General features: G+C 45.5%; 1 protein-coding gene across 1 annotated transcript in view; it reads right to left on the bottom strand.

Annotated features, from left to right (window-relative positions):
• The window catches only part of ano10a (anoctamin 10a), a 221477-nt gene that overhangs the window by 69327 nt on the left and 126580 nt on the right, over positions 1–25570 (bottom strand). Inside the window, exon 7 of the mRNA XM_037252069.1 lies at positions 552–607. Coding sequence (XP_037107964.1) covers positions 552–607 — 56 coding nt within the window. The remainder of the gene's footprint in view (positions 1–551; positions 608–25570) is intronic.

Here is a 25570-nt window from a genome sequence, read left to right as displayed (position 1 = left end):
TGATCCAAAACATAAAGCCAAATCTACAATGGAATGGTTCACAAATAGATGTATCCAGGTGTTAGAATGGCCAAGTCAAAGTCCAGACCTGAATCCAATCGAGAATCTGTGGAAAGAGCTGAAGACTGCTGTTCACAAACGCTCTCCATCCAACCTCGCTGAGCTCGAGCTGTTTTGCAAGGAAGAATGGGCAAGAATTCCAGTCTCTCGATGTGCAAAACTGATAGAGACATACCCCAAGCGACTTGCAGCTGTAATTGCAGCAAAAGGTGGCGCTACAAAGTATTAGCGCAAGGGGGTCGAATATTGCACGCCCCACTTTTCAGTTTTTTATTTGTTAAAAAAGTTTAAATTATCCAATAAATTTCGTTCCACTTCACGATTGTGTCCCACTTGTTGTTGATTCTTGACAAAAAATTAAAATTTTATATCTTTATGTTTGAAGCCTGAAATGTGGCGAAATGTTGAAAGGTTCAAATACGAATACTTTCCCAAGGCACTGCATGTATATCAATGTCAATGTAATTGATTATTTAAAATTTCATACATACGACTAATACTTTGAGGACCAAGTGATTCTGATATGAAGACTCAAGCCTGTGGTTTTCTAGAAAAAAAACACAGGGAAGAGATTTTAATACATTACATAACATTACATTTCCATGGCAATTTTTCTCTGAACAATTCAATCATGGGCCAAAATTACATTTTAATGAGGCAAGCCCTGTTTTTTCTATCAAAAATATCTTATCAGTATGGATGTAGAATTATCTAAAGTTTACAGTTGCATCTGTATTGATGTTGTTGGGAAAAATATACTTTTTATATTATCATTAGATTCTATGTATCTACGTATGTGTGCAATATCTTCCACAGTATGTGACAGTTCGACCTCGTGATCATGACTTGGGAGCATGTGGCTGGCTAAGGAGCACATGACTGGAGTCATGAGTCACGCTATACAGCAAACTCCTTAGTTAGCTAGTCATGACCAGATCATGAGTTTATTATGAGATGGCTGAAGCAGACAAATGTCTTATTTAGGTAAAAGTCATGAGTACGCCACGAGACGTATGCATCCCATATGCACTAAGACTACGTCTTTGTTAAGATAAAGTCATGAGACGACCATACTGCTCTATTCAATAATAGCATCCCTGTTGTTCTGAAGGCATGAGATGTAATCATGAGATGTCCTTGCTGTTTGAGAGACTATGCATTTATGTAAACTCCCCCCATTGTTGTTCCTCAATAAAAGGCACGACCAAACTGACCTCTGCTTGAGTCCCCTCCCATCTTTAAAGGATATTTTGAGTTCAAGGTGACATTCAACATGATATATGACAACATACGTAGTGTCAAGTGACATGGTGGTACGAGATAGTGTAAAATTAGGTATTGAATTTGGCCCAGGCACATTGGCTATCCCAAAACATGTAGTAGTTCAAAATTCCACCAGGAGATGGTGTTAAAGCTTGACATAGGGGTGACCTGATGGAAATTAACAAATCTAATAAATTAAATTGTTAGCAATTGGGAGGACACGACCTGCTCAAACACATAGCAACGCACGATTTTGGTATATGAGTTTGCTATGCCATAATTTTAAGATGCAACAGCTTGAGCAATATCAATATATGTGTTTAAGTTGGAGGAACCCATTATTGTGTTAAGTACTATTATGTGTTGAGATTGATCTTTATTAGACAAGATATATGTGATTCATGTTGCAATGTTTTGTCCAACCTGTATTTAACATTGGTGTTCCATCCATACCTAAATGTATTAAGTTGAGAGGAGACATTAGGGGCTAATACTAAAAGAAAGAACGAGCAAAACAGGAAACATCTGTTTCCGGTGATTGCTGCTTGAAGCAAGGTTGCCAAGACAACCAGTGGTTTCCAGCTGGCCTGGACAGGGATCAGCTAAGGAACATTCTCGAAGCTTCCAGAAACTCCAAGCCACCTCACGTGCCGGTGAGGTAATTCCGATGAGGTAATGCCAGAAGCCTATAAATAGGTTGCCCGGACACAGAGCGGGCGCGCTTCTTCCTCGTCAGGGCGAGGGCCGTGACGCTGCCCGGAGTAAAAGAACGAAGATGGATTTTTCATTCTTTTTGAGATTGAACCAAAATCTACTAAGATGAATTTCCTGAGTCTTCGAATTGGACTTTGTCAAATTTTAAGCTTAGAGGAAGGCAGAGGAGACAGCCGCTCCGGGCAGAAAGGGGAAGATGCCAATTTTACTTTTTTGGCTAGGCTCCTCACGGCCAGACCTTTCCTCTTTTTTAAACAGAATTCGGATTTTGGAACAAAGGAGAGCCGATCACTCGACTTGTTCAACCAAATAGGATTTTAGACCTTTAGTCTCCTCTTTCGTTCTGTGTGGGTGAGTCTTGTTTTTTTCGACTTGTAATTCTTTTTCTTGCTTAATCATTAAATCTCTTCTTAAGCCTTAATTCGGTATCGATTATTTCGTATTAACTATGTTGAGCATGGTTTTATATGCGGTAATTACAACTTTAAAATGTCTTTATTTCCCTATCATAGTCATTCTTTAAATCTGTTCAATTCTTTTTAAAGTGAAGACAGCTTTAATCCTTAACATCAGGAATTGTCAGATCTGGTTCGAAGTAGTTATCTTGAGCTCAGCTAGGGCGAGGGCGCTCTAGTAAATTAACGAATCCTTGAGGTCTTAACAAAGACATCTAAAAATATCCGTAACGTAATACCAGCATCAAACAACCGAAGGGAGCCATCATTATGGCGCGGTCATTTCGACGACTCGCCTCGAATTGAGTTACTCGGCTCGCGCGTCGGATGACTTGAGAGGGGTTGGCGTCATATAGAAATTAGATTGATTCTGGTAGAATTAATTTAACTCGGGTGGTCAGCTACGGACGAGTCCCTTTGCCCCGGCTTATTGAACCCGTTACTGGGGAGCCGGAGGCACTTTAATAAAAAGTGCGCGTTTGACAGTAGATATACTATATTATGTAAATCTATCTTAAAACGTTGTAAACAGCCACACTTGCTGTGTGTCTGGTTTACGCCCTTCTGCAGAAGTCGTTTGCCATTGAAGACATCTCCTGCCTCTGTGAGATTCTTTTCAGATAAATGTTGTGAACCCAACATATGTCATGGAAAGATCACAGTATTGCAGTAAGATGCACGGTATGGCAGGAATATTCACATGGTCTGCATTTTCCCACAGGTTTACATATAAACATTTGGGGTGTAACGATTCATCGATACACATCGATTAATCGATATAATGCTCTACGATTTATTGGCATCGATGCTAAACGTAAACATCGATTTATATCGCCGTGTTTGACCTCGGACATTAGACGCGACTTTATTTTGAAATCCAGTTCATTGTTGCTTGCTTCCTCTTTCCGGGAGCAGTACGCGGCGTGTTGTGTTGTGAGCAGAGCAGGCACGTGAAAGGGGAGCCGACAACTACGCGGCTCCTGGGCTGGTGCTATGGCTAGTGTCCAAGAAGACGAGGAAATTCGCTCCCCTTTGGGCTTCAAGACATTCGTTTGGAAGCACTTTGGATTCCAAAGAAAAGATGGCTCAACGGACAATTAAAATTATTGTAAATAAATAGTTCAGTAATGCACTTTAAAGTTAATGGTATTACAAAAAAAGAAAGAATATTCATTTTTCTTTACTTATATGAGAAAAAATATAGGAATTTGATAAAGTTCAGTGTTAAAATAAGCACTTTGTATACTACAATACTCTTGTAATTTCCTAAATAAGTCGGGGTGATGTGCAGGAAAAGGCTCTGTCACCGAAGGATTTGAGTTTGGATTTTGGGACTGTCAGACGTGAAGTATTGGAGGATCGGAGGGGACGGTTGGGGCAGTAGGGGACAAGGAGGTCGGATAGGTAAGTGGGAGCCAGGTGGTGAAGGGCTTTGAAGGTGAGGAGGAGTATCTTGAAGATGATACGCTCCTTCATGGGGAGCCAGTGAAGAGAGTGGAGAACAGGAGGGATGTGTTCACGGGACCGGGTGTGGGTAAGGAAGCGGGCAGCAGAGTTTTGGACTAGTTGAAGTCGATGGAGTGAGTGAGCAGTGATTCCAGTGAGAAGGGAGTTGCAGTAATCAAGCCGGGATGAGATGAAGGCGTGGATGAGAGATTCAGCGGCAGGGAGAGAAAGGCAGTGCCGGATTTTAGCAATGCGTCGGAGGTCGAAGTAGGAGGTCTTGACAACTGAGCTAACATGAGGTTGAAAGGACAGTGTGGGGTCAAAAATAACGCCAATATTGCGTGCCAGAGGGGAGGGAGTGATGTTTGAGGAGTCGATGGTGAGTGTGATGGATCCAGTTTTGTTAAGGGAGGATTTAGTGCCTATGAGGAGGAGCTCTGTTTTGTCACTGTTGAGTTTGAGAAAGTTGTGGGTCAGCCATGCTTTTATTGTAGAGATGCAGGTTTCAAAATGAGTGAGGGAAGGGTTACGGGTTGGTGTCGTACGTATGTAGATCTGGGTGTCATCAGCGTAGCAGTGGAAGTCCAGATTGAGTTTGCGGATGACAGTACCAAGGGGAAAGAGGTAACAGATGAATAGGAGGGGGCCAAGAACTGAGCCTTGGGGGACCCCTTGTGTAACTGGGGAGAGGATGGATGTGTGACCGGAGAGAGAGATGAACTGGTTTCTGTTGGTGAGGTAGGAGGTGAGCCAGTCGAGTGCAGTGCCCTCAACACCTAGTTGGCGCAGCCTTTGGAGGAGGATGGAATGGTTCACAGTGTCAAAGGCTGCACTAAGGTCAAGTAGTAGTAGGATGTTGAGGGCACCAGAGTCTGCAGAAATGAGAAGATCGTTGGTGACTTTGACTAGAGCTGTTTCAGTGCTGTGAAGTGGGCGGAATCCGGACTGGAAGGGTTCATAGAGGTTGTTGGACTGGAGATGGGTGTGGAGTTGGGCGGAGACAATGCGTTCTAGGGTTTTGGAAAGGAATGAAAGGTTGGAGATGGGACGGTAGTTGGAGAGGTTGAGTGGGTCCAAGGTGGGCTTTTTGAGGATGGGGGTGATGGCAGCAAGTTTATAGACAGTGGGAAAGTGGCCAAGGGATAAAGACTGATTAAAAAGGGTGGTGAGGTGGGGGAGGAGGACAGGGAGGCAGGCCTTAGTTAAGGTCGTTGGAAGACGGTCGAGAGAGCAGGTGGTTGTCTTGGATGAGGTAATGATGTCTAGGATAGTGGAGGAGTCGACAAGGGAGAAGGCAGTGAGAGAGGGGAAGGGAGGGAGGTCAGGGAAGGGGGGCAGGAGGGCAGGGGAGGTGGGGGAGGAGGAGTTATTGATGGTGTCGGTCAGAGAACTGTTGATTTGGGCGATTTTGTTGTTAAAGTTGACAAGGAAGGAGTTACAGAGGGCGGGTGAGGAGGGTGGCTTGGTGACCGGTGGCTGGAGCAATTTGTTGACAGTGGAGAACAGTATGCGGGGGTTTCGGTTGGTGTAATTAATGAGAGATGAGAAGTAAGCAGATTTGGCAGCAAGAAGAGCATCACGATAGGAGGAGATGTGTTGTTTAAAGGTTTCAGCATGGACGGTGAGGCGGGTTCTTTTGTAGAGGCGTTCGAGTTGACGGCCAGTTTGTTTCATGGTGCGGAGTTCCGGTGTGTACCAAGGGGCAGAGTTAGTGAATGTAACAGAGGAAGTTTTCCAGGGGGCTAGGGAATCAAGGGAGTCAGAAAGGATGTTGTTGAGCGTGGTGGCAAGGTCGTCAGGGGAGGAAGAATTGGGGTCGGAAGGAAGAGCAGAGGATAAGAGCTGGCAAAGCGTGATTGGGTTTACAGTCTTGATGTTGCGGTAGGAGATGGTGCGTTTTGTGGATTTATGAGGCGAGGGTAGAGGGGCAGAGAAGAGGATGCCGAGATGATCTGACAGTGGAAAGGTGAGAGGACGGGGGTTGGATGTGAGTGGAAAGGAGGAGCATACTATATCCAGGGTGTGGCCTTTGGTGTGGGTGGGGAAGTTGATGTGCTGGGTGAGATGAAAGCAGTCCAGAAGGGAGATGAAGTCAGACGTCAGTGAAGCAGTTGGCTGGTCGATGTGGATGTTGAAGTCACCGATTAGTAGGAGGCGATAGGAGACTGAGGATACGATGGTGAGAAGTTCAGAGAGTTCAGAGAGAAAAGACGGATGAGACTTGGGGGGGGCGGTAGATAAGAACAGCAGTAGTAGAGTTGGGGAGGGAAAAAGCGAGATATTCAAAGGATGAAATAGATGGGAGGTTGAGGTCCAATTCAGTGATGGATAGGGACCGCTTATGGAGGACAGCAATACCACCTCCTTGCCCAGAGAGGCGGGGTTTGGCGATGTAGCTGTAATTAGACGGAGTGGCTTGGTTGAGAGAAAAATAGTCCAGGGGCTGTTGCCATGTTTCACAGAGAAGGAGCAGATCCAAATTATTGTCCAATATTAGTTCGAAAATAACTAGTGATTTGTTGGAGAGGGAGCGACAGTTCAGCAGTGCGACGGAGATGGATGAAGGAGCGGGGGTGGGGGAGTGGAGATTGTTGAAGTTGACAGTACGGAAGGTGGGGATGACGGGGGGGCGAGAGTTAGTCCAGAAAGAGGGGATGGGTGAGCCATCAGGGAAATGTCGTTTAAAAGATAGTCCGGAGCTACGGTGGATGTAGCGGCGACGGCGGAGGATCCCAGCCTTGCTGGCAGCTGAGGCAGCAGCAGCAGGGAGACGGTGATTATTGTTGAAATGATGAAGATCAGCAGCAGTGTAGACAAATGGACGAGAAGTTATTGGAATGGAAGCCCGGAGTAGCAGAAGTGATAGTTCATGCAGGAGATGCGACGTCACAGCAGCATGGAATAATCCAGAAAAAATGGAAAAAACGGCTAGTAGCTGGTTAACTAGAAGTTGGTAGGCAGTGAAATGCATGGAAGCAGCAGTGGACCGAGTCGTGATGTTGGTGGAGTGGGTGGTGGTGTTGGTCAATCCCGACTGTACCCGTGCAAACGGCACGCCCCAGTGTGTCATGGCGGCACACAGCCGAGCCACGACCGGCGAGCTCGCAGCGAGCGGGTGCTCCCCCCGAGGACGCCGGCCAAGTGGCCAGCAAGTTGGGTTGGAGCCGTTTGCCGAGCCAAGAGCAAGCAGCTACAGGCTCAGAGCCGGGAGGTAGGAGGGTCCGGTTGTGGGTTGGCTAGCTGGCTAGCGTAGCTCGTAGTCAGAGGGAACGGGATCGGAGAGGTGCGAGCAGAGCTCCAGCGATACGCGGTGGGCAGGAGAAAAGGCGAGAAAAATAAAACAAAAAAACGGGCACACTTAAAACGGGAAACACAAAACAGACAGGGGACAAACAAATAGATGACACGGTTCGGGGTAGAAGCGGCAGTCAACAGTCCAGACGCCAGCGTTGCTCTAACCCGGAAGACAAGAAAAGGGGGCGGGCGGGTACAACTGTGTTGATAAGGAGTCATCACGCTCACTGTTAGGGTAGTGCTCACTCTAACTTATTTTGCGAGAACCACACTGGAGACAAGTTAGTCGTTTCAAACACCTGCAGGCGGAGAGTTCACTCGTCGCTGTGCTTACAGCGATGGTCGAATGAAGTCTCACTCAGGCCTCATCAGGTACATATTTATTGAGAAGAAACACAGTGGGGTTGAAAGTGGGGGTGTGGGAACACAGGATGGGGTGAAGCCGCTCCCCTGCTGATCAATGCATAGCAGGGGGCCTTTTACGACTTTGTGGAAACAAAGCAACTTTGATTGCTTCCTCTGCAGCTAGTCAATCAGGTGAAAAGATCTTAGCACTTTGGTCTACTACTTTTGTTAAGACAGGACAAGCTAGGTAAATTATTACAGGTTACATTCCAACATAATCATACGATGAAGATATTCTGCAAACCCTAACATATCCCCCCTGTTTTATCATATGAGTATGTCAAACCCGATCAATCAAACATAAGAAAGAAAAAACAATGACAGCAACAATTTCCAGTGAAGACGAGGTATTCTCCTCAATGCTCCAGTCCAAAGTTTGTGTGCAACTGAAAAACCTGCGGCCAAATTAAATGCAGGAAAAGAGTTACACGGCCCCTTTGCCTTAGGCGACCAGAATGTTATCAATAAAAAAAAGAAAAAGAAAAACACCGAAACAGTACATCATTGTACCCATCACTTGCAAGGCATTTTCGATGGTCAAATCATCAAGTTTCCGTAAAATAATGCTGAGCTAAACAGCAGTCGTCCGGAACATTCGCACCCCAGACAGGGTCATGGGGGTCAAAGGTTGTAATCGCCCTGCGTCGACGTCCAGAAGAGTTGTGTGCTGTCGTCAGCTGACGATGTCGTATGATGGCGCCGCGGATGGCAGCCACGGTGAGTCGCTCTCTGTTTATTTGTCTTATTTTGTGTGTTTTCTGTGTCCTCTGCTGTCCATCCCGGATCACTTTTACTAGAGAAGCGCTGTTAAACATCGGACAGTCTTCTTCTGGTATTTTCTCTCCTGTTCTCTTCGATTCAGACTGTTTGTCGGAGATTCTAGCCGGAGCGGCGGTGCTGTACAAGCTAGCACGACGACGGCGGCGCGGAAAACGAGCGGGAGCACTCGTAAGGCTGAGGCAGAGAGGGTTCCGTTCTGCCCTACCGTCAATTCATCTGGCGAATGTCCGCTCCCTGGCGAACAAGATGGATGAACTGCTGCTCCTCACTTCAAGGAACACGGACTTCAGCAGATCCGCCGCGCTGTGCTTTGTGGAAACGTGGCTCAGCGAACGAACGCCCCACCACGCCGTGGAGCTAGCGGGCTTCAGGCTAACGCGAGCAGATCGCAGCGCGGAGCTCTCCGGAAAATCAAAGGGAGGTGGTCTCTGTTTCTACATTAATGAACGTTGGTGTACTGATGTCACGGTGTTGAAAGAGTTTTGCAGCCCTCTCCTAGAAACACTTTTCATAAACTGCCGGCCGTTCTATTCACCACGGGAGTTCTCCTCGATCGTCATGGCGGCTGTTTACATCCCACCACACGCACGTGCGAGTGAAGCCACGCAGATGCTGGCTGACCAGGTAACAGACATGGAGAAACTTCTACCAAACTCACTAATCATTGTTCTGGGTGATCTTAACAGGGCGAACCTCGCACACGAACTCCCCAGATACAAACAGCACGTAACGTGTCCCACCAGAGGGGCACAGACTCTGGACCACTGCTACACCGTGATCAAGGATGCATACCACTCTGCGGCTCGTGCAGCTTTAGGACTCTCGGACCACTGTCTAGTTCATCTGATCCCGGCCTACAGGCAGAAACTAAAAACTTCTAAGCCTGTGGTGAGGACTGTGAGGAAGTGGACAGTGGAGTCAAGGCAGGACCTCCAAGCCTGCTTTGACTGCACCGATTGGGGAGCTTTCGAAGCTGCAACTTCAGACTTGCATGAACTCACTGACACTGTCACATCATACATCAGTTTTTGTGAGGATCTGTGTGTGCAGACTAAGACCTTCTGCACGTACAACAACGACAAACCTTGGTTTACACCGAACCTCAGGAGGTTGCGCAAAGTCAAGGAGGAGGCCTTCAGGAGCGGCGACCGCGACCTGTTCAGGCAGACCAGAAACACCGAAAGGTCAGGAAAGCCAAGAGGTGTTACGGGGAGAACCTGAAGAGACACCTCTCTGCCAATCCTGACCCCTCAACAGTGTGGAAAGGTCTGCAGAGCATCACGGGCTACAAGAAACGAACCCCCCGTCCTGTGGAGAGCCCAAGGCTTGCTAACCAGCTGAATAAGTTCTACTGCAGGTTTGATCGGTCCTCCCACACAACGGGACTTCCTGCAGCACAATCTACATACTCACCTCTCCCCACAACTGCTCTGTCCACACCTCTATCATCGTTGTCACCCACTCTCTCTCTTGCAGAGGCCGCGCCCGCACTCCAGGTCCGCGAGGAGGAAGTGCGCCAGATGTTCCGGAGACAAAAGACCAGGAAGGCACCGGGCCCAGACGGCGTGTCACCTTCCTGCTTGAAAGTCTGCGCTGAACAGCTGGCGCCCACCTTTGCACGGATCTTCAACCGTTCTCTGGAGCTGTGTGAGGTGCCCTCGTGCTTCAAGAGCTCCACCATCGTTCCAGTGGCCAAGAAGCCCGCCATCACAGGTTTGAATGACTATAGACCCGTCGCACTGACATCTGTGGTCATGAAATCTTTCGAGAGGTTAGTGCTGAACCACCTGAAGGAGGTCACGGGCCCCCTGCTTGACCCCCTCCAGTTTGCCTACCGGGCAAACAGGTCAGTGGATGATGCGGTCAACATGGGACTGCACTACATCCTGCACCACCTGGACACTCCAGGAACGTACGCCAGGATCCTGTTCGTGGACTTCAGCTGGGCGTTCAACACCATCGCTCCTGACATCCTCCAACAGAAGCTCATCCAGCTTGCGGTGCCTGCCCCCACCTGTCAGTGGATCACCAGCTTCCTGACCAACAGGAGACAGCGTGTGAGGCTGGGGGGCATCACATCTGACACCCGGACCACCAATACTGGAGCCCCTCAGGGGTGCGTCCTCTCCCCACTGCTCTTCTCTCTCTACACCAATGATTTCTCCTCAGATGACTCTCCTGTGAAGCTCCTGAAGTATGCAGACGACACCACTCTCATCGGACTGATCCAGGACGGTGATGAGACTGCGTACAGACAGGAGGTGGAGCGGCTGGTCCACTGGTGCAACCAAAACCATCTGGAGCTGAACCCGCTCAAGACCGTGGAGATGACAGTGGATTTCAGGCGAGACCCTTCACCACTTTTACCCCTCACTATCCGCAGTAATACCATTCTCTCCACAGACACCTTCAAGTTCCTGGGAACCACAATCTCTCGGGACCTGAAATGGACCGGCCACATAGACTCTGTCCGGAAGAAGGCCCAGCAGAGGCTGTACTTCCTGAGACAGCTCAAGAAGTTCAACCTGCCGCGAGAGCTTCTGAAGACCTTCTACACTGCCATCATCCAGTCTGTCCTCTGCACCTCCATCACTGTCTGGTTTGGATCAGCCTCCAAACAAGACAAGCACAGACTGCAACGGACAATCAGGACTGCAGAAAAGATCATTGGAATCAACCTCCCTTCTATCCAAGACTTGTACCTGTCCAGGACCAGGAAACATGCAAGGAACATCTCTACAGACCCTTCTCACCCAGGTTGCAGTCTGTTTGAACTACTCCCCTCTGGACGGCGTTATAGAGCTCGGTACGCCAAAACCAGCAGACACCGAGACAGCTTCTTCCCCCAGGCTGTTGCTCTGATGAACTCACACCACTCATAGAGTCTCAGAGGCATTACTGTGCAATAACATCCTGCTCTTCACACCTTTTGAATTTGTCTACACTGTTTTTGCCATTATTCACATGTCCTGAGTGTTGTTAGTCACCTATATGTTGAACAGAGGGTGTGTTTTACCGAAGTCAAATTCCTTGTTTGGCACGCTCAAACATGGCGAATAAAAACTCTTGAATCTTGAATCTTGAATCTGTAGGTGTGGTCTGTCACCCACACTGGTGCACACACTCCTGTCCAGTTGGCGGGCAGCATCGGATAAACCTTGTGACCACAAAGCCACCAGCCATTCTGTATGAAGTATGTTCCGTTTGATGGTGCAGCCATGTTGGTCGGAGAGCCCTCACCACCTGAAATGGCTCTCTTATCCTGACACTCAGTGGCGATGTCCAAAGCTCCCATCCAGTTCCCTCCTGGAGAGCAGTCTCTGTCAACGCATTTGTGGGTCTCACTTCCTTGGATGTAACACGTATAGTTCACTCCAGGTGGCCGGTCTGTGAAGGCCACCTGCGGCAGTGTTCGTCCTTTAACAGTCACATTGAGATTTGTCCAGAAAAGCTGATCACAGGTACCTTCCGCAAGTCCAGGGCGGGACGAGTCGGCATCACTGACTGTGACAGCACGGTGTTGATATCCAACTCCTCCCATGGATGCCATGCATTTCGCTTCAGTGACATTCATTGCTCTGGCCTCCAAGTGAACTTGTGTGGAGGACGGAGGGAGTTTGGAACACACATAGCAACCCTCCTGCGTGTGCGATCCCACAGTGAATTTGACGTAGCGGTACCACGTGTTGGTTTCGTATGGGTTTCTCGGGTCCCATGACCAGTCCTCAAAGTTCTCATCGTGTGACCATCGTTTTCCACGGTCAACATTGTCAATTGGTCTGTTCAGTTGAGTCCATAGACCATAGCACGCTCCAACCACAACGCAGCAGAGGATCCATCTGGCATATGGAGCCCCGTTGCTACTAGGATGGCAGAGACACCGGGACATCCCCTCGCCTAGCGGAGTGGGGATCGTTGTTTTCTTCACCAACATTGAGACGTCCCACCCTAAACGATAGGACTCCTTTGAAGTTAGCCTTCCCCACCACTCCGAATTAGGGGTCCAGCACTCTCTGCAACTTGCAGTGGCTGAGGTGAATCCAGCTGGGCCGTTCAGCGATCTTTACTGCGGTGGGGGTAGTCAGCAGGACTTGGAATGGTCCTCCTTACTGCGGTGGGGGTAGTCAGCAGGACTTGGAATGGTCCCTCCCACCGTGGGCTGGCCCAGCTCTTTCTTTTGATGACTTTGATGTAGACCCAGTCTCCTGGTATGACGGCGTTGTCGACCTGTGAGGATGAAAGATCAGGCGGCAGTAAATTTGCATTTGACACCTCTGTCAGTCTGAGCGTTCTGATCATGTAATCTGCCAGGGACTGTTCTTCGTCTGCTTCTTGCATATATTTTATCATTCACCAGTTAATTTTATTGCCCTTCTGAATTGGGCAAATAAGAGTGTTTGCGAGAAGTGTTTGAGCACTTCCGAATGACTCCTCCTGACCAAAGACCATTTATGACAGAGGCTATCCCATTTATTGCCTCCTGTTTTAAAGGAGATTCTCTGATCTTGGTTACTGGAGGAACGGACCTTAAGTCCTGTAGCAGATGGTTCCTTTGCCCATCCCCTTATCAGTTAAATAATGTTGATTAGCCAGGGAAACGCATAAGCGCGTGCCCTTCCAAACAGCTACACCACTTCCTCATAGCTTCTTCAGTTACTTTTCAATCATCTTCCAATTGTTTACAGCAAACGTTTGAGAAAAGAAATCTAACTCAACGGTACAACGCCATATGTATTAGAGAATCTATATGTAGTAAAGTGTTGTATATATATAATTTTTTTATTTTTTTTATCTCCCACTCTCTATACAACATTCTCCCTCCTTCTGAGGCATGGCGACGCCCATGTCTCACCCCTTGACAAACTTTTTGGGAGGATGTGTTCTTTACCACATATGACTCTATCATCATTTAATTTGACTTTCTTTCCAAAACGCTTCTAAGTTTCCCAGTTCACACATCTTCTGCATGTGTTACTGGTTCTACAGTTTTTTATTTTTTTTTATTTATTTTTTTTATTTTCCTAGTTAATTAGCAATCCAAAAGCAACCTTTTTATTTCCTTTATGTATTTATTTCTTCCTTAGCATTTAACGTACTCAAAATCACTCTTTCTTCAAAGTCGCTCTACTAATTTTCGATAGTAGTGTCCAACAACGTCAACCATTCAACCTGTATATTCCCTTCATTCAGGCAATCAGTCATCAATGCTCATTTGCATCTCACACGCAGTCTCCAAGAAGGAGACTTCCTATCACATCGGTCCCAATTCATCCAAGCTCACCACACAACATTCACACACCGTTTTCATCTCAAGGTTCTTGATAGAACAATCCACCAATCCAAAAAAAACTCAACACGCAAAAAAACTGCTGGCAAATCAACCAGAAGTTTTTCTTTGTTTTTAAATTTGAAGAACCCAATCTCTCAGAATCAGCTCGCATATAGAAGTTTGTATAATCCTATAACACAACCAGTCAATTATTTCTATTAAATGTGAACGTCTTAAATTCACAATTTTGATTCTTCCAATTCCTGAAAGCATGTTCTGTCGTTTCTTACTTAACATGCACTAGTGTGGATCAGTTTCTGCTCGCAAACAGATTTCTCTCTTTTCCTCTCATTTTTATCTTTCAAAAGCGTTTCTGTTCTGCGGTGCAAATTGGATAGACCACAGTCTAGCAAATGTCTGTACACTAAAGGTTCAGCCAATTTTCATCAATTTAACACACATGCACAGCTCTCGCGCGCGTAAGGTAGATCCCAGCACCAATGATTCGTCACAGGCTGGCCATTTCCTGTGGTCGATCATAAGCTGGTCCCTCCCACGCACACGAGGACAGCACATTCTAAGTTTTATTTATCTTCTAGAAGCCAGTTGCATTCATTTACCACTTGATTTGCAAATTTTAACTTTAGTGTACATACACAATTTGATCTCTGGTCATTTGTCATTGGGCATACAACAGCATTGTCATACTCCTTGCATGGACAGGAGCTCTAACAATCTAAAAACCGTTCTAATAATCTGACAATGACATGTCTTGCTTTCATATGGACATCTGTTATTTCTTTCTCTGTATGAGCTTGAGCGGTCAAAGGGGAGGGGGAAGCTTGTCATGCTGAAAATTCGGCTCTTCCTTTGTCCCTTCCTCCACCCTTTGATTGGTATTGTTTTGCAAAACGACACGCTCTTGCCAAGTGTCCTCGTCTCCCACAGTTCCAACAGTTGTCAGAATCTGATGGGGGTTTTGAATTATATGGCGGCCTGCGACCTTGTTGGCCTCTACCTCTTCCTCTGGCCTGCTGGGACCCATGAAAGAAGACTGTTGTATCTTCATCTAGGTCAACATCATCATCATCGCCTAGATGAAATACATCAGAACTTTTGGCCCATTGCATAGTTGTTGTCACACTTGCAATATCTACTTCCACCAAATGTTTCCTCACCCAGTTGCCGAAGTCGGGGGGGGAAACAGTGATGAGCGCGTTTTTAAGACGTTGCTGATAAGCACTCTCAGCCGCATCATCGAATGGGGTGCCACTGTGCACCCAGAATTCTTTTTCAAATCTTAATTGAATGGCGGTCTCATCACTTTTTATCTTTCCAGGTTTTGTCTCCTGAATTTGTTCTCTTTTCTCTTGTGAAGCTTTCAACCACATTCTAGCACAATTCAACTCTCTCTCTTTTCTTTTCTTTTTCAGTCCCTTTGTCGTTCTATCTACACTCTCCTCCAAAACATCAACCACCATCTTCCACACTTCAACTTTCAACTTCCCTTCTACTCCATACTTTATTTTTAATTTCTTTGAGGATCCTCAATGCAGGTTTAAATTGACCTTCCACCAAATTCTCTTTGCAGTCAATTTATCCTACCAGTCGCACTCTCAACCACACAAACACCAGCGCTTTTTATTTTTAGGCCTATCCAGGATGGGTGTAAAACCCTCCAACACAGCTTGGAGGAACGGACAGAAAAAAGAATCTACGCCCTTCTTCAATTAGGAAAAAGAAACTCTGTTCTTTCGTAGCCCGTTCCTTCCACTGGGACTTGAACCCAAGCTGTTCTTTGGCCGGAGAAACGTACAAAGAAATATCTACACCCTTCTTTGATTAACAAAAAAGAAGCTCCGTGTTTCTTAGCACGTTCCTTCCACTGGGACTCTAACCCAAGCCAGATCCCTCAGCTTGGAAGAACAGACAAAGAAGAATCTACGCACTTCTTCGATGAACGAAAAAGAAGCTCTGCTTTTCTTAGTCTGTTACTTCCCCTGGGACTCGAACCCAAGCTATATTCCGTGCACCTCTACCTTTTACGCGTTTCACAACAACACAATCACACAACTTTAGGGCGTTAACTTACTTGTCCCCTGGTTCGTTGCACTGCCGGGTCCCGTTAATCCACCTCTGTCAGACGAAGGCAGACCTAAGATGCTGGCCCAGTGAAGAATTTCCTTCCCAGGTCTTTCTTTACCAGGTCCTCCTAATGGACGCTGGCCCGTCGACGGTGTACAGCGCGTCGTCCTCCGTCAGCCAGATGGCGGGTATGAGGGTCCCGGGTTTCGGCACCAAAATGTTAGGGTAGTGCTCACTCTAACTTATTTTGCAAGAACCACACTGGAGACAAGTTAGTCGTTTCAAACACCTGCAGGCGGAGAGTTCACTCGTCGCTGTGCTTACAGCGATGGTCGAATGAAGTCTCACTCAGGCCTCATCAGGTACATATTTATTGAGAAGAAACACAGTGGGGTTCAAAGTGGGCGTGTGGGAACACAGGATGGGGTGAAGCCGCTCCCCTGCTGATCAAAGCATAGCAGGGGGCCTTTTACGACTTTGTGGAAACAAAGCAACTTTGATTGCTTCCTCTGCAGCTAGTCAATCAGGTGAAAAGATCTTAGCACTTTGGTCTACTACTTTTGTTAAGACAGGACAAGCTAGGTAAATTATTACAGGTTACATTCCAACATAATCATACGATGAAGATATTCTGCAAACCCTAACACTCACTTGATTGATGGTTGTCAATTAAAATGGAGGGATTATCTTGTTTGGTTGTCCCGCCCCAAAGGATGTGTAGTAATGGATAAAAATACGCAATAGAAAATGGAGGAAACTGAACGGAGTAAAAAATAGCCCCCAAACAGATAATAAAAGTGTATCTGCAATACCTGGGGGGATAGATTACACTTTTCTACAATCTTGGAAACTCCAAGTGCACAATAAAATGAATGGACCGTATTTTCCAGATTATAAATTACAGCTTCTTAATAGTTTGGGTGCGATTTATAATCAGGAGTTATTTATATGTAAAATGAGTAACAGTATTACTTGATAATTAACACATTACTTACTCACGAGTATAGTTGATCACTTCACATGTTATTTCCACTTTAAACCGCATGAGGTCGCACTCGGCCTGTGGAATAATTGGAACCGCAACTGACAATGAGTCTGAATCCTTTCACCGACTTCCAGAGTCAGGAGTTGTTTATAACACAGAGGACAGATATTGACACAGAGGACGAAAATTTGATGGATTTACTGATTTGGAGTGACACGAATGGTTTGATAAACTTGTCATTTATGTTGTAATTATTTGATATATCGTTTATTTAGTATAACAACTTGTATATTGTTAGAGTTCAGTAGTTTCCGATTGCCAAGGGAGGCCGTGAAGGCAGCAGGGAGGAGGAGACGGGAGAGAGATCCGGGGCGCTTTGTTAGAGTGAGGCTACACACTGTGTTGGCTCGTATGTTGAACTCTTGTTTTGTGAAATAAAGAGCCAATTACCAAACCCACTACTTGCCTGGTACTTTGGTAATGCTACAATATAGTTATATAGATCTGTGGAATAATTGGAGCCACAACTGACGACGGGTCTGACGTCAGCGCCGCATGTACTTCCAGAGTCAGCGGCGTTTTTTGTTGTTGTTTTTTTTTAAGTGACACAAAGGACGAAGATTTCGATGAATTTGATGATTTGGAGTGACACGGATGGTTCGATAAACTTATTTATGTTATTGTTATTTGATATATAGTTTATATTTAGTTATATAGGCCTGTAGAATAATTTGAACTGCAACTGACGACGAGTCCGACATCAGCGCCGCATGCACTTCCGGGGTCAGAAGCGGCGTTGTTTACACAAAGGACAAAGATTTCGATGGATTGAATGATTTGGAGTGACACGGATGGTTTGATAAACGTGTTATTTATGTTATAGTTATTTGAATAACTGTTAATGTTATCTCAGGTATGTTCTCAGCTCCTCGTTTGTGTTTATGTCACTTTAGCATACCATATCGTTTAGCCCAGAGGTCGGGAACCTTTTTGGCGGACAGAGCCATACATGCCCATTTTTTACAAATAATTTCCCATGAGAGCCATACGATTTAAAAAAAACGATAGGCTAGATACAATTAAATGCATGTATTTTAATTAAGACCAACGATTTTTTGAGTGTACTAATGTATTCATTTTAATAACGTCACGAAAAGAGCCATAGGTTCCCGACGCCTCGTTTAGCCTGTTGTTGCCTGTTCATGTCTGTTCTTGGTCTTGAATTTTGTCAGATAAAGTTCTCCCAAAAATGCGACTTGTACTCCGGTGCGACTTCTTGATGTTTTTTTCTCCTTTATTATGCATTTTATGGCTGGTGCGATTTATACTCCAGAGTGACTTATAGTCCGGAAAATACGGTAAAAACAATAAAAGTGGATTTTCCATGATATGTCTCTAAGACGCAAATAAACTGCCAAAGATTTGAGAAAACTCAAAGCTACCAGGCACCTGTTATCCTTCAGTGCTACCATATTCCGTAACTTCAATCTACCTGGAGTGCCAGAAATGTAAAGGTGTTTAGTGCTCAGAGACATGGTCAGGGTACAGAAGGCTGACACCTGACCACCACTGAACAAGACATACATGTTGAAACATCAAGACTGGGTCAGGAAATATCAGAAGACAAATATTTCAGATCTTATGGACTGATAAGATGACAGTGACTCATGACAGACCAGCTGGACCCATGGCTGGATCATTAACGGCCACAGAGCTCCACTTCAAATCAGAGGCCAGCAAGCCAGGGTACTGTTTTGGGCTGGTATTATTTCAGATGAGTTGGTTGGACCTTTTTGAGGTAAAGGTGGACTTAAAATTAACTCTAAAATTGGAACAAAAAATATTTAAAATTAACCTACTGCCAGTTTTTAGAAGACACTATCTTCAAACAGTGGTACAGGAACAACTCTTTCAAGAAGACCATGATTTTTATACAGGACAATACTCCAATGCGTGCATCAAAGTACTCCACTGTGTGGCTTGCTGGTAAAGGCCTTAAACATGATAGAATAAAGATGTGGACCCCCTTCTTCACCTGACTTCAACTCTATTGAGAACTTGGAGCCCCTTCCTAGATGGGAGCTTTATGCTAAAGAAAAACAGTACACCTCAGTGAGCAATGTCCGGGAGGCTGTGGTTGTCAACAGATGAAAAAGCTGACAGACTCCATGAATGGAAGTCATAACTTTTATTAAAAAGAAAGATGGCTATATGGGTCACTGTTTTTTTTAAATGTTGTCAATTTTGAGTTGAGTTATTCTCACTTTAATTCTTGACTCTTGAATCTTGAATCTTTAACAAACAAAAATAAACAAGTGAGATGGGAACATTTCAGTTTTTACTTTAGTTGCATAATACTCTGCTCAAAAAAATTAAAGGAACCGTTTTTTATCAGGGTATGGCATGAATTCAATTAGACTTTTCTGATAAGGTTTTGGTCGGGTACGTGGCAGAAGGGGTTGTTTATCAGTTTCAGCTGCATTGGTGTTGATGGAATTAACAACAGGTGCACGAGAGGGGCAACAACTAGATGGTCCCCAAAACAGGACTGGTTTTGCAGGTGGAGGCCATTTCAAGTTCCTCCCTCTTGATCTTTTTTAACTGTTTTTCTACAAGTGTTGGCTTTAGCTAGAGTCATTATCACAACTGGGAGCATGAGGCGATTTCTTAGCCCTCCTGAAGTTGCGCAGATTGTCCAACTCCTCCAGGATGGCACATCCATGCGTGCTGTTGCAAGAAGATGTGTCTCCCAGTACAATCTCCAGAGCATGGAGGATATTCCAGGAGACAGGAAGTTACTCTAGGAGAGCTGGACAGGGCCATAGATAGTCCTTATTCCATCAGCAGGACCGATATCTGCTACTTTGTGCAAGGAGGAACAGGTTGAGCACTGCCCGAGCCCTACAGAATGACCTCCAGCAGGCTACTGGTGTGAATGTCTCTGCCCGAACAGTCAGAAACAGACTTCACGAGGGTGGGCTCAGGGCACAATGTCCTGTAGTGTGCCCTATGCTCATTGCTCAGCACCGTGGAGCTCGATTGGCATTTGCCATAGAACAGCAGAATTGCGAAGTCCGCCACAGATGAGAGCAGGTTTACCCTGAGCACCTGTGATAGACGTGAAAGGGTCTGGAGAAGCCAAGGAGAACGCTATGCTGCCTGCAACATCATTCAGCATGACCGGTTCGGTGGTGGGTCAATGATGGTCTGGGGAGGCATTTCCATGGAGGGACAAACAGACCTCTACAGGCTTGAGAACGGCAGACTGACTGCTATTAGGTATCAGGATGAAATCCTTGCACCCATGGTCAGACCCTACGCTGGTGCAGTAGGTCCTGGGTTCCTCCTGATCCACAACAATGCCCGGCCTGTTGTGGCAAGAGTATGCAGACAGTATCTGGAGGATGAAGGAATTGACACAATTGAATGGCCCTCACGATCACCTGATCTAAACCCGATAGAACACCTCTGGGACATAATGTTTCGGTCCATCAGACGCTGCCAGGTTGCTCCTCAGACTTTACAGGAGCTTGCTGATGCCTGGGAGGACATCCCACAAGACACCATCCGTCGTCTCATTAGGAGCATGCCGTGACGTTGTCAAGCATGCATACAAGCTCGTGGGGGCCACACAAGATATTGAAAAGAATTTTGAGTTGCAGAAATTGAATTTAGGCAAAATGGACGAGCCTGCCACATCATTTTTTCACTTTGATTTTTGGGGTGTCTATATACTGAGCCCTCTGTAGGCTGAAAACTTTTATTTCCATCAAAAGATGTGGCATCCTTTTGTTCCTGAGACATTAAACTGTCCATATCAGTATAGATATCCAACTTTATTTTTTCACCATTGATATCTGATGTGTTTTCAAAGTGTTCCTTTAATTTTTTTGAGCAGTGTAATTCTGCACACTAATATTTGCCTAATAATTGTGCACACCCAGAATCTCACTTTTACTTTAGTTTGTGGTGTTGTACAGAGCGGCAGTAATTGGCTTCCTTTTACGGGTATCCTCAAGCTTGACCATGCTGTGCATCTTGCTGAGAATGTAGTCTAATTTTTTGGGGTACAGCAGTGGTTCCCAAAGTGGGCGGTACCGCCCCCCTGGGGGCGGTGGAAAGATCTGGGGGGGCGGTGAGGAAGAAAGGGGCGGTAGGGGGGCGGCAGTCGATTTGTACACAACACTTTCACTGGGGAGCCAAAGGGGGCGCCAGCCTGCAAAAGTTTGGGAACCACTGGGGTACAGTATATGTGGTCATTGTGGCACTGGAGTTTGAAAACACTAATAACCTAGAAACAGTTTTCATTTAAACGGAATTATTTTTAAAATATAGACCTAAAATAACTGAGGATGTAAACCAGGGGTGTCCAAACTACGGCTCGCGGGCCAACTGCGGCCCGCGGTCCAGTTTTTATTGGCCCGCAGCAAATTCTGAAAACATAATTGAATATGGCCCGCACAAGAAGCTTGAGCTCAACTCTGTTGCACTTCTCGGTTTCAACACTAGATGGAGCCCGCCACACAAATGAAATCAAGCGAAGAAAAACTTTTACCGCGAGTCCCCAGAAATGGCTGCACCGAAGAAACGCAAAATAGCAAGTGAGTGTAGAATATTTCAAACACGTTGGGAAAATGAGTATTTCTTCAAAGAAATCAACAGAAAGTGTGTCTGTTTGATTTGTACTGAAGATGTTGCTGTGATGAAAGAGTATAATGTCCGCGCATTTACTCCCGGGAGCCGTGTCAGAAAGCTCGGTGCACACTCACAAGTGCGTGTGCGTACTCAGTAGTACGTAGTCATTTCATCTATCAGTGCCGAATTTCGAGTGTCGGCTGTGACATCAATATTCTCGTAATTCGCGCGCTGAGTTTTCAGATACAGTTTTACGCTAATGCCACCCACAAACCTTCCCCTGGAATCCTTCCATTAAAATGAGTGGCCCGAAGAAAAGAAAGGTGGACACTGAGTGCCGAATGTTTAAAAAAGAGTGGACAATTTGGCTCGACCTACGTGTGTGAGAAGACGTTCAGCCACATGAACGTCAACAAAGCCCGTCACAGATCCTAAGAATTACCACAACAAATTTTACTCCAGACTATGATGCACTAGCAAAAAAGGGAAACCAACAATACTATTGATTTCTTTATTACTTTATTCAGATGTATTCTTTCACTGATTCTTCAAGATGATGAATTTGGTCAATGTTTGCCGTTGGATGTGATTTCGCCTCATTAGATAAACATATTTTATAAATCTAACCTGCAGGCGCTGAAGTGATGGAAAATGCTATTCATCATAACAGTGTCGTATTTAATAAGAATCACTGATAGTAGTTTTTTGGTGAAATATTTTTTTAATGCTGTTAATAAATGCATTTGTTTTCAAAAAGCTTTTTTTTAATATCCATGCTTTAGTATCTACTAAAAGTAAAAACCTTTTATGCAATGACCTTTACATGTCATTTATATTACTTCACACAAACACTACATCCATCTGCTCCTGGTTCGGCCCCCCGGTCAAAATTTAGAACCCAATTCGGCCCGCAAGTCAAAAAGTTTGCCCACCCCTGGTGTAAACATTGCAATCGATCTGTCTGGCTGACAGAGGAATTTCCTGGCGAATCGTGTTGACTGTGCCGAGGACAGTAGTTTTTTGCCTGAGAAGTTGTGGCGCAAGTGAAACCAATGCGGAAAGAAAAATGTCCCTGGAGACAGTTCTGCCCTTGTCAATAAATGGTTCGATAAGCCACATTCTCGGTCCCTCCACACTTGGACAACAGGGGTCCTTGCCAAAATACGGTAGACATATTGTTGCGTTCACTGCGCTAATATAACTGGTGATGGGTAGCAGACACTACGGTAATTAAATGAAACACAAAACAGCTGGTAAGTTACCTGGGTATTGAAGTGCGGATCAGTGATTGGTTATGTGCAGTTCAAGTAACGCGCATTAGTGCGGGGACGAGCACAGTGTCAAACTCAGGAACAGAGCACAGTGTCAAACAAGCAAACTCCAACGTCCCATGCCTTTAAGAGCAACGCGCCACCGGTTTATAACCTGCTACTGCAGCAGCTACTGCAAATGTGGATGTAAAGAAACTAAAAATAAACACCACAAGCTGAGTTGAAACAACGTTGTTGCTTTTTCGGTACCCCTTTCGGCGGGGAGAAGTTGGCCGAACACATCAAATGTACTTTGATTTCACAAGCGACTCAACAGTTAATATCTGGTTTAGGTGCGATGTACTGTACAAGAGAGCAGTGAGTCTTTGACGGGTACAGGAATTTATCTCTGTTTTACAAAAACTCAACACCTGTCATTACATACTGATTTGTGATGCTTTTGTTATCGTTTAGGAAAACAAAAATAGAGTTAAAAAAATTGCAAAACATTCAATAACCATAACTGTGATTTACATCATAACGCGACATTTATAATGTCACTTTGTGACTTTCTTGTTCTCGCTACGGGGAGACAGGAGAAAAGAGGATCGCGCCCATATAAAGGGGACCAGAGAGGACGAACGGCGGGCGGTCAGTTGTTACTTAGTCTTGCACATGAAGAAATAATAATTGAGAGGTGCCAGTTTGCCTGCTCACTTGGGTGTCTTGACTGCTGTGCAGGAGCAGAGAGGTGCGCGCACGCCATCCTGTGGTGCCCAAGCAAGGTGGCCCCCAAAAGGTTTGACAACAGCCTACTGTTCACAATATTATCATCTACACATTAGCAAGAGACATAATTCCTTCTGATTTACAGCATTTGGTTAACTACTGCTGCATTACTATGCTGGAAAATGCGCTGAAAAACTCACTTTTGGAATTCTTTTACGTGGCAGTGTGGGAAAAATGTTTTGAACATTAAACATCTCTCACCCGTTAATTCCTCAGCTATTCATCACGGTCGGTCGGTAGTTTATTGATCCCCGGGGGTAATTCAGAAAATGTGAAGTGCTACTTGTAGCCAACAGAGTCCTAGGCCCCAACAACTAGTCTTTTCATACTGTAAAATCCTGAGCATGCTAGTTTTAAATGTTAAGCCATTTTACATGACATATTGCGTGTGTGTGTGTGTGTGTGTGTGTGTGTGTGTGTGTGTATGTGTGCGTGCCTAAGTCTGTGTGTCTGTGTGTGTGTCTGTGTGTGCACGTCTGTTTCCTGCACATTAAGAGGACCTGCATGTGATATTTACTATAGTCGTACGTGTATGTAAGTGTGCGTGTGTGTGTGTGTGTGTGTGTGTGTGTATGTGTGCATCTGTGTGCCTGAGTGTCAATGTGTTTGTGTGGGTGTGTTTGTGTGTGTTTGTGTGTGTGTGTGTATGCGTGCGTTTGTGCTTGTGTGTGTGCATCTGTTTGCTGCACATTAAGACGACCTGCAATTGATATTTACTATAGTCGCATGTCCCTATGCGATACGGTATCAGTACCTCCAATGGTGAGCGAGTGTGACAACAGGTCATGAGGTAATGCCACGCCCTGATTCTAATCAAGTGGTTTCAGCTGCTCGGACCAGGAGCATCATAAAAGCCAAGAAGAGAGGAGAAAGATGTATTTTTTGGGAAGTGGCACAGAGCAGACACGAGAAGTGAAAGAGGGATTTTTATAAGCATGGAATTGCTGGTTTGAGGGTAGGCTTTGAACTTGATTGGAGGTGGGTGAGTTGCAGGTGTGCTCTATGTTAAAACACTGCTGGCTGCTTTTAACATTTGCGTACAGCATTTGAACAGCATTTCCCACCCAGGGAGCATAAGTGGAAATAATTTGGCTGAACCATCAATTTTAGAGCCCGCTCAAAACCTGGAGCGCGGTTGAGGCCACCTGGAGCCTGATTGTTGCTGCCTGGTTTTCTCAGTAGCCCGTGGGCGGCCCAAAGGACATTGCTGCTTCTGCTGTTCGGCTTAAGTTAAAATTGAGAGACACCTGGAAACTATCCACGCGGAGAGTGATGAAGTTGCAGATGTCATGCATGTTGTGATCATGACACCATTATTAAAAAAAGACTGCATCTCTCCTCTTTCATCTATAACCGCTTCAAACCACAAAGCATATGTAGGGATTGTTATGATTGTATTATTGCCAATGTGATGGGTTTGTTGTAATGTTATGTGATATCTTCTGTAAAGTGCTTCGTTTCAGTGACAGCTGTTGTGAAAGTGCTATATAAATTAAGATACATATATAGTATTGTATTGTAAGGGATCGCAGCAGAGGAGAAGCCAATAAGATGCCTTGCGTAACTACTGTGACTATCAGCACAATACTTTCTTGTCCGGCCCAGTACCAAATGATCCACTGACCGGTCCACGGCCCGGGGGGATTGAGACTATTGTTCTATACTACCCAAAGTAATTTAAGGGAAGTACACTGGAGGGCTTCCACGACACTCTCGCCTGACAATCGCATACATTTCTATACACCGTTACTTGGACTGGATGCGCAACTGCTTAGTGAAAACATTTTGCCACCGACTATCATCCAGAGATTGGCGAGAACTCTCAAAAGTGTGTCTCAGTGAGTGTATAGCTGTCAACCATCATTGTGCGGGTGTGGTCAAAACATGCATTACATTGAACTAACTCAGATCAGCTTTTCTGGAACCGAATACTCAGAGACTCCCATCTCAGAGTCAGTCAATTCAGAGTTCATGTTGAACCCGCTTTCTAGATTACCCCCCAGATCGACTAAACACCGCCACCTATTCAAGTGGGGCATTCCTTCCCTGGGACGAAACTGTCGGTCCATCCCAGACGGACACTCATGTTGCGGACAGAGAAAGAGATGATACGATTTTAAAAAAGGACATACTAACCAAG

The sequence above is a fragment of the Syngnathus acus genome, chromosome 5 (assembly GCF_901709675.1).
Source record: "Syngnathus acus chromosome 5, fSynAcu1.2, whole genome shotgun sequence".
In the NCBI taxonomy this organism is placed as follows: Eukaryota; Metazoa; Chordata; class Actinopteri; order Syngnathiformes; family Syngnathidae; genus Syngnathus; species Syngnathus acus.
The sequence above is the reverse complement of the archived record's forward strand: the minus strand, read 5'-3'. Positions and strand labels throughout refer to the sequence as shown.